Source organism: Corvus moneduloides, chromosome 3 (assembly GCF_009650955.1).
Source record: "Corvus moneduloides isolate bCorMon1 chromosome 3, bCorMon1.pri, whole genome shotgun sequence".
NCBI lineage: Eukaryota > Metazoa > Chordata > Aves > Passeriformes > Corvidae > Corvus > Corvus moneduloides.
Genome location: NC_045478.1, coordinates 35,292,493 through 35,309,937, shown reverse-complemented (window position 1 = coordinate 35,309,937; position 17,445 = coordinate 35,292,493). Strand labels below are relative to the sequence as shown.

The following is a 17,445-nucleotide window of genomic DNA, read 5'->3' as shown; positions in this document are numbered from 1 at the left end:
ACCTGTACTCTGGAGGAAAAAAATAAATGCTATTGTGCTGGCAGAGTTTGCAGGTGACACATTGGAGGTGTCAGTATTTAAAATAAGTAGTGGGAATTCGTCAGTTAGAGAAATCAGGATAAATCACTTGGCAAAATTGATGAGAGTAAATACAAAGGTAGTTAGATGGAAGGGATATTGAAGAACAATGGTGGATGTGAGAATTCTGTTTTAAATAACCAGAAGATACTCCCCAGTCTGAGAAGTCTTAAAAGTTATGTGCTTATGGGTAGTGTCCAAACCTGCAGGAGATTGGTTCTTCCCCTCCCTTCTGCTAATTGCATGAACTTGGTAAAAAATTTCTTCCCAGAGAATGTAAGTTCATAATACTGTGGAGGGATTTCTTTTCATGTCAAATTGCTTTTTAATTCACTTAGTTTTATTTTTAACCAGTGCTGGTATTTTTATACATTTTAAGTTTTGTTCAAGGCTAAAGAGTAAGACGGATTCCAGTCTTCCCATTTCCAGTGCCACAGTATTACCTTTTATTTCCTCTGGTAGGTTGATTGTTACTGAACAAAGGGTGTTTCACCTCTTGAGTTTCTCAGGGATATGTGAAATAGTAGCAAGTTGCCCCTTGGTGATTGGTATCAGCGAGATCATTCTTAGAAATACTGGGTTGGGTTCTGCTAAACTTAGCTTCTTCAGTGTTACCAAAACACTCCCAAACCCAAACAACCTGCCCCCACAAACCCCCTCAAAATTGAAGTTGATCCCAGGTACTTAAGAAGTTTTTTATAAATTCAGGTATATATTAAAAATTACATGCTTATGAGAAGTCATTTATTGTTTTATCCTAAAGAGTCTGCTTGCAGTTTTGTTTCATTGACACAACATCGCTAAAAATTAAACTTTTAGTTAAGCTTTTTTCACTTTTTGTGAGCTATTGCTTAATTTGAAGGCATTGAGAGATCCATTAACCATATCCATCTTACATTAAAAGTAGACGAAAGGCAATTTCTGTGTAGGTTGAGGTTGTGTAAACTCATTTTGTTGGGATGAAGACCTTGATTCTGTTTGTGTGTGTGTACTTGTTTGGTTTCTTTTTTTGTGTGTGTTTTGTTTACTGAGGTTTTTTTTTTTTTTTAAATGTAGGATGATTTGTCAGATACCAAAACTAGATTTATCTTGTGCCTGAACTAATCTTGGTTTCCTGCTGTTCTGAAGTAGACTATTGGCAAGGAAAAACTTTGTCAAAAAGCAAATGCAACCACTAGTTTTCTAGTATGAGGGAAGGGTGAAGATATAGTAGAGCCTTAAGACAGCAGTTGCTCCTCGACTAAAAGTGCTTTGTTTTACAGCTAATAATTCCACTCCTTCAAAAAGCTTCTTGAACTAGGAAAAGTCCCTTGAATTAGGGCCTGAGGCTAATGGACTTTGCGCTTGGTTATAACACAAGAAGCTTGTCGTTCTTACAGAATAGCTACAATCCCACTATAAAAATTGGCAAATCTGATGTAATTTGACCTGTGCTGGCTCATGCACCACTGTTATGTTGGTCTGGGCCAAACCCAAGAGGTGCGAGCGGTTTGTAGCTGTTGTGCAGTTGATACCAGGGAGCAAGTTTTCCAGGAGCCAGCAGCGCTGTTGTGGCCAAGAAGGCCAGTGGTATCCAGGGATGCTTTACGAAGACCATTTCCAGCAGGTCAAGGGAAGTGATCTACTCAATCCTGATGAGGTCAGTCTGGAGTGCTGTGTCCAGTTCTGGGTTCCTCAGCACAAGAGAGACATGGAGGTCTTGGAGTGGATCCAGTGGAGGGCTATGAGGATGGTTAAGGGACTGGAGTGTCTCTCTCTGAGATAAATAGGACAGGCTGAGGGAGATGGGCTTGCTCGTCCTTGAGAAGCAACAACCAAGAGGTGACCATATCAGTGTCTATAGAAGGGAGGGTGCCAAGAGAAATAAGCCAGGCTCTTCTTGGTGGTGCAAAGAAATAGGACAAGAGGCAATGGGTGGAAACTGATGCACAGGAAGTTCCACCTTTGTGGAATTATTCCTTCTGTGAATATGAGGAAGAACTTCCCTGTGTGGGTGACTGTGCACTGGAACAGATTGCCCAGAGAGGTTGTAGAGTCTCCCTCACTGGAGACATTCAAGAACCATCTAGGTGCAGTCCTGTGCTGCATGTTCTAGGATGACACTGCTTGAGCAGGGAGGTTAGACTGGATGACTGACCGTTGTCCCTTCCAAATTTGTTTTAAATCTTCCAACACCATTCTGTATGTGCATGTTACATTATCTGCCTTGTCACAGTTCTGTAGATTATAAAATATATCACCATTGCCATTCTTTGGTCTAATGAGGATATGGAGTGTAACTAATGTCTATGTATCCATGCAGAGAAGTATTATACTTTGTTGCTTTATTATTGCATGAGTAGCAGTTTAAAATGAATTACAGTGAACTTTATTTTCTTCACTGACATTCTGGATGAAGATTTCCATTTTGTTGAAGTGAATTCTTGCTCCTGGAACGTGTTAGCTTTTAAACTTGAAAAAAAGGTCTCAAAGCTCTTTGAAACAAAGTTTTGTTAGTCAAAATCAGAAATTTCTGTAAGTTTTAGTAAATTAATTTGTAAATTTTTGTATGGTGGTTTTGTGTGTGTGTTTGTTTAACTGTAGTGGGTAGCAGGATTCTTAAAAAATAAACTGTCTTACAAGTGATGGATAAATGTTTGAGTAGACCTCAAGAAGCAGGTTGCCTTGGAGAAGATTTGAATGTGTGCTGACCTTCAATTAATAGCTGTGTGGAAGCTTTCACGCTTTTTGTGTTTGAGGTAGGTTACTCCTTCATGGAAGCTGCCTCAGTACTCCTGAATTTGGGCACTTAAAGTTGCAAGTTGTATTGCATCTTTGTACCATGCCTTGCATTTCAATACTTTTTCCATGTCTGTATCATAGGCTACTTTTGTACATATTTTTCTCTAACTAGGGCAAAATGAGATCATTACTATAGTAAGCTGTTCATATGTGCAAGTGCTCCAGTGTTGAAATAAATTTTCCAACCTTGTCAAGTATCTTAGTTTATGAACGCAATATAAATGTGTTTCTTCTTTTTTCTTTACCCATTTGGTAGTGGATACCCTGTTTTCAAGAAAACTAAATGGAAAATACAGACTTGAACGCCTCGTTCCAACTGCAGTCTATCAACATATGAAGATGCACAAACGAATTTTAGGACATTTATCTTCTGTATACTGTGTAACTTTTGATCGGACTGGCAGGCGAATATTTACTGTGAGTACAAAATCTGTATTTTTGTAGACATTTTCTTTTTTAAGTACACATAAGATGTCACCTAATTGTTTCCAAAACCTGAATATAGGATAGATACACTGATTATGAATGAAAAGAAGGTAATCCTTTGCCACTATTCCTCTCATATTTTTTTTTTAGTAGCCATGCTGGTTTACATGCTACTAGGTGTGATGGTGATAGCTGATCTGTGTAGTTCATTGGGAAAACTGTTCATTTTCCCACTGAACCTATGTAGGTTCTTCTGGGTTTGTTTGCTCTAGCAAAAACATAAGCAAAACAAGGAACCGCCGCCACAGAATTTGATTAGGGAGTCAGAGAGAGAACAATCATGTGGTGTGTTGTAACAAATGTTGGTTCACAACAAATTGTTTTTATGAGATCCTAGGAAGTAAGAGAGAGAACAATCACATGGTGTGTTGTAACAAATGTTGGTTCACAACAAATTGTCTTTATGACATCCTAGGAATTTTTTTTAAATACTAGTGTTCTTAGTATTTTTAATTATTTGCTTTTTTTGTTGTTGTTAAGTCATAAATACTAGACAGATGTCTGAAGTCAGTACTGAAATTGCAGCTTTCCCAAGGAATGGGATTTATAAAACCAGATAGGTATCAGTGTAATATTTGGATTTCTTGGTAAGTAGTCAGTTTCAGTAGAGACAAAGATTTCATAAACACACTTCATGCCAGTCCAGGATGCTTTGGCTGCATTTATTGCCTTCCTACAAACACTGGATGTAATTGATACCTGTGTGGATTGAGGAGCTTGATTGTGTCCTTTTAACCTCATGTCAGATAGCTTGAACAATGCGGATAGAAATACAGTTCAGGTTTCCTATTTTTCCTTGCAGTCCTAACTTCTAAAATTCTTTCAGAAGGCAGTTGTAAGTATAATTTGCCCTTTTGCCCACATACATCTTGCTTTGTCATGTGGGGAGATGTGTTGTTGAAGGGATGGGACACCTTGCGGTGTTTTGAAGAGGCAGATTTTTTGTTCACTTGTTATTTCAGGCATAGAAGAGACTCATTTTCATATTTCTTTTGTTTTCATCAGCAAGCCAAATCACAGGCATTAAAATCTTATGTCCTGTGGTTTATATGTGATTGAATTATCAGGAAAGGGGCTCTGTGTTGTGGGTTTATTTTGTATGTGGCATGGTAGAATGCATTAGAGATTCTATGAGAGAATTCTCTTGACTGTAACAGTTGTTTTTTTCCAAGAGAGAAGTAGAACAACCTGAAATAAAATGGAGAGTGGAGAGGGGCAATATGTTTCTGCAACCCCAGAGTTTTGCTGGCATTCCTTTGCTGACTGGTGTCCTGGTCTAATTGCTTGGAAAAAAGTTCCCAGTTTAGATCATGATTACTTCAGTCTGGTGTTAAATAAAGTGGCCATAGATGTTAAATGTGGTTGCTGAATTTTCATTTTGGAGGGTCTGGGACTGAACTTCTTGTCTCTGCACTTAGGTAAATCCAGTGTTCTTCGTGTAGATGTTTAAGTGGTTGTTGGCAAATGGTTGTATTCCACATTTTGGTAAAGTCCAAGTTGCTGTAGCTGGCCTCATATTGTCAGTGGATAAACAGTCATGATCTGTTGTGTTGTAATTGCATGTGTATAATGAAATGGTGCCAATTCTTTTCAATCTAGACCACTACAACTTCTAAAGTCTCAAGTGTGGTGTGTAAATTTGTGTGCATCAGTAGGGAATTGTTCTTGCCTTACATTTTTACTCTGCAGCCTTCAGTGTGATGGTATCTAGATAAATTGTTTTAGATTTATAATTGGTTCTAGAAGCTGCATCATGATAGTTTCCTGTTCCACGTGACATCCACGTGACGTCTGAAGGATTGAAAGCCTCTAAATTCAAGCTTTGTTTGTGTTCTGTTTAGAATTAAAAGGAAAAGAAAGTGTTTTCAGCATCTCCCAGTGCTCATCTGGGAGATGTTGTCCTTGCTAGAAAGATGTTACTTCTATTTTGCCTAAAGACAGCGCGAACAGGATATGATACGTTTTTCCTACTAGCCTACTTGGCCTGTATTGTGTTCATGTAGCAAGGTTATGGTACTGGGGGGGCTTCTGTGAGAAGCTACCAGAAGCTTCCTGCTTGTTCAACAGAGCCAATGCCAGCCAGCTCCAGGATAGACGTGCTGCTGGCCAAGGCTCAGCACATCAGTGACGGCGGTAGTGCCACTGGGATAATGTATTTAAGGAGGAGAAAAATCCCAGGGCAGCTGCAGTTGGGAGAGAGGAGTGGAAGGAAATATGAGAGAGAAATAGCCCTGCAGACCCTATCATGAGTGAAGAAGGAAGAGGAGAAAGTGTTTCAGGTGCTGGAACAGATTCTCCTGCAACCTATGGGGAAGACTGTGGTGAGGCAGCTGTTCCCCTGTGGAAGTAGAGACTTTGTATTCTAGTTCTACTGAAAAGCATGACTTGCAGAGCCAATGCAGGGTAAAAGAAACAAATGCTGTCTTCTCTAGCTCCTGCACTACTCAAATTTCTGACTGCAAAAAACTTTTTTCCCCACCTTTATTTTCTTGTCTCTGCTGAGATTATTCTTTCTAGGGAATAATAAGCAGCATTGTGTAATAGTCTGTGTAAGATTTCCAACCCAAGATTAATCTGTGTGTTGCTTGGCAGTTTCACTTCATCCCACAAGTGTGTGTAATGGTAGGAAAATGAACCAATTTTACTCCATACCTTGGTAATGCAGTCATCTATTCTCTCTCGGTGCTGAAGTTGTTTTAGGATTCACTTTTGACACACGCTTTTTAATAGGTACATAATTTGTAGGAGTTGTAGATATAACCTTGGAAACATGAGCTGTGCTGCAAGCCAATGCCATTGCTAGTAGAATTGCAACAGTATTTTAAGAGTTGTGGATTGTCCCATTCAGATCAGATAGAAACACATGAATTTATTTGAACTCTTAATATTGATGTCTTGCTGAGGTGCTACAGAATGTACAAATTTACCTTAGTTTTTTTCTCTTGTGTTTTCCTTTTCCCCTGCCTTTTCTGCCCCTGGCCCCCCCTTTTCATTGTTGAGACTTGGCTGACAGTCATTTTTTCTCTGCAGTGGAGATGTACAACCTGTGCCTCTATAGTGACACTATAGCCAGCTGGCAGGGAGCAGACCCATTTTATGCTGATTTCTTTCCTTGGTTTAGTGTTACTAAAAAGACCTCTGGGAACCCTCCAGGTGGTATTAGGTCCCACAAGTATTTTTTATTTTTTTTCCTTGCTGACCGTTTTATATCTTTCTGTGACTGATTTCTACCTTTTATAGTATTTGGTAGTTTTGGGTCTGCCGTTCCCCCCTCCTAGTTTCAGGTCTCTCTTTTGAGCAGTGAAGCTATTATTTGCAGTTTTACACACAAGCAAGCACACATACCCTTCTGTCTTGGCTTCTTGGGCTTTTTGGTGGTGACTGCATTTTGAGAAGAGTGTACAAGCTTCTTCATACTCTAGAATCTCATAATCATGATAACAGAATCACATGAGCAGATACTATCTTTCAGATAGTTATAGCATCCTTACTGACAAACTGGTGATGTACAGGTTAGATGTGTGGACTGTGAGAGTGTCAGTTTAGTGCATTTTCAGGTTCAAAGGGTTGTGATTAGCAGCACAGTGACTGCTGGAGGCCTGTCACTAGAGGTGTACCCCAGGGTTTGGTACTGAGACTGGTACTCTTTCTTAGTTTCTTTAAGGACCTGGGTGATGGGGCAAGAGGGTGCCTTCAGTAAATGCACAGAAGATAACAAAACCTGAGTGATGGATATATACCATCATGTTCTAGCTGACCCTACTTGAGCAGGGAGTTTGGACTTAGACCAAAGTATCTTCTCACCTCAATAATTCTGTGATTCTGTCTGCTCATTGCTGTAGCTCAGACTGGTTGTGTTCCCTGCTCTAGCACTCTGGCAGTCTAGCAGTTAGATGAGGCAAATGTGTTCCACAGAATCTCAGCATGGAAGTTTTATGCATAGGTAAAATAGTATAGGCTGTACCATTGTTCTTCTCACCTAAGAGGCAAAAAATATAATTATGAACAAGCTTCTGTAACTATTTCCTTTGCCTAGGAGACCTGGTCCTATTTTATAAAAGGTATGTGATAGTATTGCCATGCCTTCTGCTGTCTTTAAAGTGTAAATGCAGGTAAGCTTGTACACTGTAAGTAGATAGAATAGGAAAAACTGGTGACATTTTGTAAGGATGGTGTCACATTGTAACTTGTTGTAGCACCTGTGTGTGTCCAGTAGCAGATCAGTTCTCTGGATGTTAAAACCCAACTTTGTATTGCTTCTGATCCTAAGTAATTGAATTAAATGTTTACACTAAACCTTGTCTGTCAGCGTGTGTGCAGTGTTCAAATATCATGGTATTGAGCCATGGTGTGGTGCAAATACCCAGACTTTCAGGAAGGCACAGGAATGCAATAAAAAATGGAGGAATGAGTTCTGAATTTTTTGTTAGGGCTGTGAATTCATTGTTATATGGGCAAGTAGCTGTTAGAATTGTGTAGGAAGACCAGCAAAAATTGAGTTAAGTATGAATACATAGATGAAGCCTCTTAAGTTTGTTGAGAAAGAGTGGTCATTTCGGTGTTTGTTAATGTGAATATTGAAGCAGGTTTGTAGTAGTTCAACTTAAAAATGGAATAGCTGTTCATACATGCTCTTTACCTAACTTATTGTGGTAAGTATGATGATGATGAAACTAGGAAGATAAGGAACATAAGTAGGTATAAATGACAGACTGTACCAGTTCATAATTCACTTTCATGTTTAATGTAAATTTTTATTTTAATGTATTGCAACAGCTTCTTCAGTTTGTGGTGGATTTTTGGAAAAAGTGTCTTACTAAAGCATAGACCAACTTACTGTAGGATTTGTGATCAGTATTATAAATTGGTATATGCTGTTGAAAATGTAAACCTGTGTTTTGAATGCAGTGTGGAAAACTGTTAAAAGCATGGGTGGGAGTATCTGCATGTCAGTAGTTCTGTTTTTCACTTCACTGTGCTAACTCTAACATCGAAACAGCTAATGGTGTGGTTGAAATTATTTCTACCTTACTTCTAGGGATCAGATGATTGCCTTGTAAAAATCTGGGCAACTGATGATGGAAGGTTGTTGGCTACCCTGAGAGGGCATGCAGCTGAAATATCTGATATGGCAGTAAACTATGAAAACACCATGATAGCTGCTGGAAGCTGTGATAAAATGATCCGAGTTTGGTGCCTTCGAACTTGTGCACCCTTAGCAGTCCTTCAGGGCCACAGTGCATCTATAACGTCATTGCAGGTAGGTTTTTGCTTTGCAAAAATGAGTCATGAGAACGTTCAGTGTAATAAAAATGCATGCCTGGCAACTAAGCCCTGAAGTGAGAAGGAATTTTCATGGTATGCATTGTGAAATAACACATGTTTATTGTCAAAATGCTTGACCTTTGAAGAATGCCAGACATAATCCTTGTTCAAAAAAGTTTCATGGCACATATGGGCAGTTCCGTTTTGAAGTACCCCTCCTTTGCAGGCTGTGATTCTGAGCACAGGTGTATTGAGTAAGAACTGCAGTCACCAGGAGTACTTTGGTTTGCTTTTGTTTAGAGTTGCATGCTATTGTGCAACTTGGTTGGTGGGGAGGGAGGAAGAATCTGGACTGCTTTGGCAAGTAACTCAGAAGGGTGGTTCTGGAGGGAGTGACTGAGCAGCATTTTGTTATTTTGGTGTTCATTGTTCATTCCAATCTGTTTCCCTTAAGTATGGTTTGATACTTGATTTTCTTTTTTTCTTTTTTTTTTTTTCTTTTTTTTTTTTTTTTTTCTTTTTTTTTTTTTTCCTTTTTTTGGTGAAATGAATTGTGGAACTTCTTAGCACATCTGGAACAGATTAACAGGAGAACTTTTTTTTCTTCCCCCTTTTCCCAGTTCTCTCCATTATGTAGTGGCTCAAAGAGATACTTGTCTTCGACTGGGGCAGATGGAACAATATGCTTTTGGCTGTGGGATGCTGGCACCCTTAAAATAAAGTTAGTTGCTATTTTATTTATTACTATTTCTATTTATGTAATTAAGAATGACATGCAAATACGGAGAAAAATTTGACTAAACAGCTTTTCATTGGCTATTTCAGTATGTGATTGTTGGGTATGATCTGTTTCTGTTGTAGCTATAGCTTGCTTGTTTATCTATTAAAAACTAAGTTGATAATACAATGTTTTATGGCGTGATAATGTATATCTGTTAATTTAGAAAATAAGTCTACTATTGAGGTTTTTTGTTTAATACCGTGTCGAAGTTGGCACTCCTTTATTCTGATGTCATCTCTTAATCTCAAATGAAATGAAAATTATGTTGATAAAATTATTGCAATCTAGATTGCAAAGTCCAGTTTTTAAGGAGACAGTAATATCCTAGTAAAAATCAGGATAGGATATTTTTGATGTTTGTTCTTTCCTTACTTGTATTACCTTTTCATAGTTGCTCTTGGCTGTAACATGGCAGAAGGCAGAATTCTTGGACAGCCATATATTGATGGCTGAAGTTGAGTATGAAGTTTCTGCCTTCAAAGATACTAAAAATGTTGTCAGGACTTTCCAATATAGTTTTTTAAAACCAACTTGCTCAGTAGCTTTCAAATGCTCTTTGCTCTTCCTTTATCACTAAAACCCATAGCTTAAAATTGGAAATGGATGGCTTAGTAATCATAAGCGATTTAGTTTTGACGATGGCATGTATTCTTCTGAATATATGCTTGCAGGTGAGTTCAATTTCCTTGTAGTTTTAGTAATTGCTGCTAGAATCTTTTCCTTGCAGTGCTGAGGTTATGCAGAGCTTGCAGGCACACTTGCATAGGTACTTTTCTAGTTGTCTGGGCCTTAGCTATTTTGATGTTCTCTGGATGTTGTATCTCTTTTGATAATGTAAGTGAAGCTGTGTCTCAGGTTGTTACTCCTCTGCTGCCTAGTGCATGCTGTAATCAAATTAAGACTCCCCTTTTTACTGAGGAGAGGAGGAGATAACTTACATGCTTATTTTTGTGTGAAGGAAAGAAGTTGCCACCACATTATTTTTTTTAAGATTTCCCAAGTCTGAGCTCTTGTTGACAAGATGAAATCTTTGTCTGTCTGATTGGTAAACCTTTTGAGCCTACATGTTTTTTTCTTTTCTTTCTTTTTTTCTCCTTTTCCTAAGTAAAGTTTTAGTCTGTGAAATTGATTTTTGAAATGAATTCTGTCATTAGAAAATAGCAAATCCTTGAGAGTTAGGTAGGTTATAATATATAATAATTATATATATAATTACATAATATATATATAATTATATATAATATATAAGGTAGGAGATAAATGTTTCAAAATGATGATTGTTTGAATGAATCATGGAGTTGGATGGGATTTGTCTTGAGATAAAACTTAGGTAGGGGAAAAACTGGTTCCAGTTATAGTAGGGGATTCTGAACTAATTCCTTTCCATGGTGATATATAATTGTGGAACAAAAATTTTTAGTGAGATGTGCTCAACAAATATTAAAAGTATAAAAGATATTTGAGTAATGCTTTCATGTAGAAGTCATTGTAATGTGATTAGACAGGGGCATAGAGAAAACAGATCAGTTCAGCTGTCTTGTGCAGCACAGCAAGGAGGTGGTCTGGTAACCTAAGTCACGCCAGTGATTCATGTCGTTTGACAACAGAGTGCAAATTAAGTTTTGAGACTGGAATCTTTCTACTGCTCTTACCTTCTGTTCCGGAAATATTTTTTACATTGGGTTTGAGAAGAGAGAGGAAGCCATTAAGCTGTATTCCTTCAGTCTGGAAAAAACCAAATGTATGAAGATGAGTCATGTACAGTCATGAGTGTGTTGAGGAGGGAATATAATGAGGAATTGATTGTGGGCCCTTATGGTTCTAGAAGGTATCAAATGGAAGTATCCATTTTCAAATTGGAAGAAGATGGTTCTTTACAAAACATGCAACTGAGTTACAAAACTTCTTGCCACAGGATATTATGCATTATGTGAAGATATTAAAAGGCATCACTGTGTGCTTTTTCTTCTTTTAGGTCTTTGTTTAAACTCAGTAGAACTGTAATGTATTTGAAGTAATTGATGCTTTTTAATCCGAACTAAAACGTGATAAAAATGTCTAAATAAGAAACAGGCATGTCTTTTGAGACTGGAACATAACTTTTTGCCACTTGTGATATTGAAACAGATGGACACTCAGACAAGTCTTAATTTCCTGAGTTGAACAGTGTACTAGTTCAGGGAACTTGTTAGTGGAAGTTTTATGTAATGTGCTAAGGTGTAAACTTTTCTAACTGTGCTTATCACAATTATTCTGGTAAACCAAAAAAAATTATGCTGGAAAACTTGCATTCCAGTGTAATTTTCCACAAGAAGGCTGCATTACATGGCCCGTGCATCTCAGCAATGGGTGTATATTGTCATAACAGTTTTCAGTGAGGTGGTTGCACTTCTTACACACTTGAATCTGGTTCTCCTTCTGGAGCTGTGGAAGTGTGGCAGGTTCCCTCCACATCCATTCAGTTGTGTGCTGGGGGAAAACAAGTACTAGCAATATAAGAGCATCAAAGGAAAGAATGATGCCTGTTAATTTTTTGTCATAATGCCGTTTTTTGAGGTTATTTTAAAAAGGTATGTTGTGTAGGCTATCTGGAAGAGAGTATCGCTGGTGAGGTGGGAAGTTTATCCTTCCTTTTATTCCTGTAGTAAAAAATACAGGCTTGTTTCTGTTCAATATCTCTAAAGAGGAGGAAAGCTGGCAGGGAAAATAAGATCTCTTACCATGGTTATTCAGCCTCTGAGCTTGCTGCCCTGTATCTTGATTCTAGTACAACTCCCACCCCAGGAAGGAGAAATTGGAGCTTTCAAGCATAACCAAGAGTTCTGAGTAGTTCAGGTGAAGGATGCTATAACATGCTTAAGTCAGAACTTGATTTCATGTTCCTCCTGAGCTTGACTGCAACCTGCTCTGCAAGAATGCAATTGCTATCAGTGATGAAAGTGTGTTACTAAATTATGCAATGCTTCAAATGGGGATGGGTGGTGAAGTCTTGAAATTTTAGCTACTTAAAAGAGAAAATCTATATATCCCATCCCTGCTTTTTGTACTCAACACTACTCGAATCACCTGGCAGTGGGCAGCCTAACGATGATCATGTGGTTGATTGTCATTTCAAGATGGTTGGCAGTGCCATTAGTACTTTGCTGAAATCTTTCATGAAAAAGGCAGAGTTGGTATTGTGTTCAGTGGGGTCTCAAATTAAAAAAACCGGTTTTGTTCTTAAATACACTGAGTTGTATTTTCTGTTTTTTTTTTCTTATCTCTGCAAATGTTTATTTTGTTTCATTCTCAGATTGCAAAATTTCTTATAACTCAGCTTTGCCAACAACTCTGCTGCAGTTAATATTATTTAATTAATAGTATGTCTGAAATTAAGGGCTTCCTATGTTGGTCTCCCATTTTTTTATAACCTTGTTAATTGAGGCATGTTCTGTTTGGGTCAGACATATGGCCCAGTCCAGCGATGTTGGTGACAGCTCTGTTTTGATGAACTGCAAAAGGACACATTACAATAGATTTTGTATCATAGGATGAAAGAGACATTGGCACAGCTGACCGCAAAGTGCTGATATTATTCAAAGGAAAGTGAGCAACCTTGTTCACATGGTTCTGTGACTAGTGTGGATGCATGTTCTTTAGTGTTACAGGGGCTCCTGTCTCCTTTCCTTGAAGAGGTTTATGACCAGGCGGTATGTTGGTGCTGCAGGCAAGGAATTCACAGAATGTAGCCCAAACTAGATGGGAAAACAATTGAAAATTTAGGCAATCGAGTCTTACCCTGGATTTAGTCTTCTTTCACTATTCTGGGTGGTGGTAGTAAACACAGGAGTTGGATCCTGCATCAGTTTACAGTAGGGAGGAGAGAGAAAATCTGCTTCGGGTCATCAGAAATTGAAGAATTGTGTGCTTCAGTCAAGTTAAATGGAGAATTATTACAACTGGTCAGTGCATCACAGTTAAATTAGTTGCACTGCAAAATATTTGCCTATATATCTTTTCTGAGGAAGACACTGAATTTTTTTTCTTCTGCCACCTGTTTGCATCACAAGTTTCCAGTGTTAGCCTGTTACTGGTAGACCATATGAACAAGGCAGCAGAACCGTCTCACAGATTTGGATAGAGGAGCTTGGTGTACTGCTTTTCTTCTTATCTATTTATTCTCCCATAATTTTAGAAAGAGGAAAAAAACCTCAGGAAAAACACATGCTGATTTTGACATTCCTGTTTTGGACAAGACACTGATTTCTCAATTATCATCAGTGTGATGTGATGCTTCTCATTTCCTTTCTTATGCAGAAGGCCCTCGATGTTAAAGGGACTGTTCATATATCAGAACTCAGATATTCTGAACCTTTTTTATTATCTTAAGTTAGAGAGGTTATATCAAGGCATCTGTTTTCTGTGAAGAAGTCTTGCTTTAACTACTACATGACCAGAGTTAAGCTAGTCTGCAGAACTTAGATTAATAAACTAATAAAACACTTAATAAATGCATTGAAAATATATGTAAAGTGAAACATTGTCCTGGATGGAACCAGCTTTTGTCCCCTTTCCACGCTTCACAAAAATACTGATGGCCCAACTCATTTTGCAATCTGTTTTATTGTAGAAGAGTGCCATAATCCCTTGTCTCCTGATGCCTTAAATAGCACACATTAGAGAGACGTAAGTTTGAGAATTTAAATTGGTTATCTAAACTAGAATGTAAGTGCATACTTGCTCTATTTTGCAGCTGTCCTAACTCCAAAGGCAGAGTTCACAAACAAGAGTGGAAGAAAACAACAGCTTATTTATCTATTTACATTTGTTCCAAATTATGTAAACTGGGTATTGAATTGTCTGATAGTTCTTGTTAGTATCTCAGTTAAGGAGGATTTCAACTGTTTTGTAGAAAAGATCTTTGTCCTGTTTAGTGTATCTTGCGAAGTTTCCTTGTCACAAATCTGCATGGAGTTACCTTAAAACTCCTGCAGGAAAGGTCACAGAAACAGCCTATACCGAATGGATAATTTGGAGAAAGATTTCTTAACTGATATTGCTGATGTTTATTACTTTGTTTCATGCATAAACATCGCCAAGGTTTAATGCTTATTACTTTCTTTGAGATAGCAGTAACTGATTAGTGGAGAAAGATCTCTTATGCATCTACCTTCAGGTGAAATGAATTATACAGGCCATTTTGCTTTTAAAAGAGAACATTTTGGATAAGTTCTGAATATGCATTCTTTTATGTTAGAGCAAATCTTTAGTGATGACACTCGTGGGTGTAGTGCTGCTGTTCTCTCATAAGTTAATTCTTTGAGGGAAGATTGCAGATGGCATACTATGCAAGACCACCTACTGGTTTGAGGTTGCTGTAATCCATGAACAGAATTGAAATAATGATTGAAGAACTTGATCTGATTTGTTTTGGTTTTACACACCCTTAAAATGCCAGATCCACTGAAGCTTTAGTTTTGCTTCCGTATCACATTCTGAAATGTCTAGAGAAAAGTGAGGGCCATAAAGTAAAATCCCTTACAAACTTCTAACCACTGTCCTGACATTTTGGGTACTATTTGAAACTAGCCCACAGGGAACATATGATGTCATTTGAAGAAAATCTTATATTCTAATACTGTGGAAAACTCCAAATTTATTTAAACTTCTTTGATATCCTTGTCTATAAAGAGCACCTGTCTCTGTTTCTCTCTTGTAAAAGCAAGCATATGCCACAGGAGAAAGCCAGAACACCTAGCGGTTTAAAACAACATCATGGGCAGCTGGCTCTGTTCTGCTTTCCTGATAACTTCAGGAGAGTGTTTTGTATAGCAATATCATAGGATAGAAGGGAATGGGATTTAAGTTGGGTTACAAGTCTCCTTGATGCATGGGTTACTTAGTCCATCTGGATGTCTTGGTTTCCTAAAGATCAGATCGTGAAGCATAGTCACACAAAATTGTTTATAAATGGGCAGCCATCTGTTCCTTCATATTTAATTTTATCCTTCTGTTCTTTTTCTAAGATACTGACTTGTTTTTTGAAACTCTATTAGGAAATTATTTAACTGGTTTTCTTTTGTTTGTAGTCCAAGGCCAACGAAGTTTACAGAACGTCCTCGGCCTGGAGTCCAAATGATCTGTTCTTCTTTTAGTGCTGGTAAAAGCCTTTTTTTTTTTTTTCTTTCTCTCCTTGAAACAGTATAAGAAGTTATTTGATGAGTAAAATAAAGTACACTACAGCTACTGTAGCATATTTCTTTTTAATAAGGTGGATTTGAGTTAGTGGCTGTAAAAAATCCCAAATATTTAAAATATAAATTCAGAATTTATGCATTAATACTTGCTGCTACAGAAATTAGCAATACAGTTAAAATTAGAAATTACAAATACAGTTAAACATGAAATGTCGTAAGTAAGTCTCTTATGACTGCAAGTCTTTTCAGAATGGGATAGGTATATACCTTTTTCTCAGAATAATTAGGAGAGTTGGCTTTATCTGAGGCGTAGTATATGGGGATTTGTACAAGAAGGTGCTGATTACAGAGTTCTCTCATGGTCTGGGTTTCATTGGTTCTAGAGCTGGCAACTGAAGAATGCTACATAAATAATTGGATGAAATATCAAAATGTACTAGAGTTCCAGTTCCATTTGATTTTTATTAAGAGGGAGGCTTCTAAGGGCTTAGATGCAAGCAAATTACTCTAGTTAACTAATCTTTCGGATATGTCTGCTGATGCATATTTACTGACAGCAAATGTGAGATAATTCAACTCTAGTTAAACTTTGGAGTTTCTAAATCTTGTTTTGACTTAAAGGTCAGTTTCAGGCATAGTTGAAATGAGATGCAGCTATAAATTTCAGAGAATAAATTTAAATATTTGATATTATGTCCCTTTGAAAATACTGTAATAACAGTAGATTGCCCTTTTTTTAAAGTCTTATCTGTTTGTTTTTCTCAGGTGGAATGTTTTTGGCCACTGGGAGTACAGATCACATCATTAGGGTTTATTTCTTTGGATCAGGTCAGCCAGAGAAGATATCAGAGTTGGAGTTTCATACTGTAAATACATTTTTTTAAAATTACATATGTACTTGATTAAAGTAATAATTTGGATAAACGGGGATAATTTGGAGAAATTTGATTTCTTTTTTCTTTTTCTGCTCTTTTTTTATATAGGACAAAGTTGACAGCATTCAGTTTTCTAATAGTAGTAGCAGGTAAGCACACTATTCAGAGCTAGCTTTTTGACCTTGTAGACATTTGTAAATACTAGTTTCCAGAGGTAGTTATTAAAACAAAGAGCTTTGTTTTGAGTTTCATCCAGTAAAATCATCTATAACTATTGGAGTCTCACTGTTTCTTTTTCATAGTACTCCTTAGTTTCACAGTTGTTTTCATTGTAATGCTTGAAGTATTTTGAATTTGCTAAAATTATGAAAATACTTGAAACTTCTTCCTAAGAAGTGTGTGTGTGTGTATATATATTCACATATCAAATACGTGTACTTTTAGATATATTTTAACGTGTAAACCTTTTTTCACTTAAATGACTGCTGGATACAGAAAAAATATCAAACTAGATCTAACAATGTTTTGTTTAGCTAGCCTAAGGCTTTTTTTAATGTTTCACCTAAAGTTCTGGATGTTGGATATGAAGGATGCTAAAGAAAACAGTTTGGTTTATTACGAAGTATGACACTTTCACTTATTTGATGTTCTAATGTACACTTTTATCATGATACAAATAGTTGTAAACCAAGCTTCACCCACCTCTTTCTCCTCCTCCTACCCCTGAACCTCTAAAAGGGGAAAGAAAAGAGTGGGAGAGAAACTCAAGCTGGGAAACACTTCTTCATATAAGTATCATAGTACTTACTCAGTATACAATGCTAACTTATTGGGAATAGGTTTTATTTTAAATCATGTCTGTACTTCTGCTGGCAGGGCTCTCCTCTTGACCTCTGTGTGTGTGATAGGGTCAGCTCCTTGGAATGTTCGTTGGGTTATGGTGTCCCTGTGCCAGTGCAGTGTCATAACTCAGCAAGGTGCACCAAAGGTCATGAAACTGTTA

General features: G+C 37.4%; 1 protein-coding gene across 2 annotated transcripts in view; it reads left to right on the top strand.

Annotated features, from left to right (window-relative positions):
* PHIP (pleckstrin homology domain interacting protein) overlaps positions 1 to 17,445 on the top strand; it is a 107,522-nt gene that overhangs the window by 18,611 nt on the left and 71,466 nt on the right. For both annotated transcript variants that reach the window (XM_032104872.1, XM_032104870.1), the window contains exons 7-12: positions 3,116 to 3,276; positions 8,384 to 8,605; positions 9,231 to 9,331; positions 15,460 to 15,530; positions 16,333 to 16,433; positions 16,551 to 16,591. In XM_032104872.1, the coding sequence (XP_031960763.1) occupies positions 3,116 to 3,276; positions 8,384 to 8,605; positions 9,231 to 9,331; positions 15,460 to 15,530; positions 16,333 to 16,433; positions 16,551 to 16,591 (697 nt within the window). The remainder of the gene's footprint in view (positions 1 to 3,115; positions 3,277 to 8,383; positions 8,606 to 9,230; positions 9,332 to 15,459; positions 15,531 to 16,332; positions 16,434 to 16,550; positions 16,592 to 17,445) is intronic.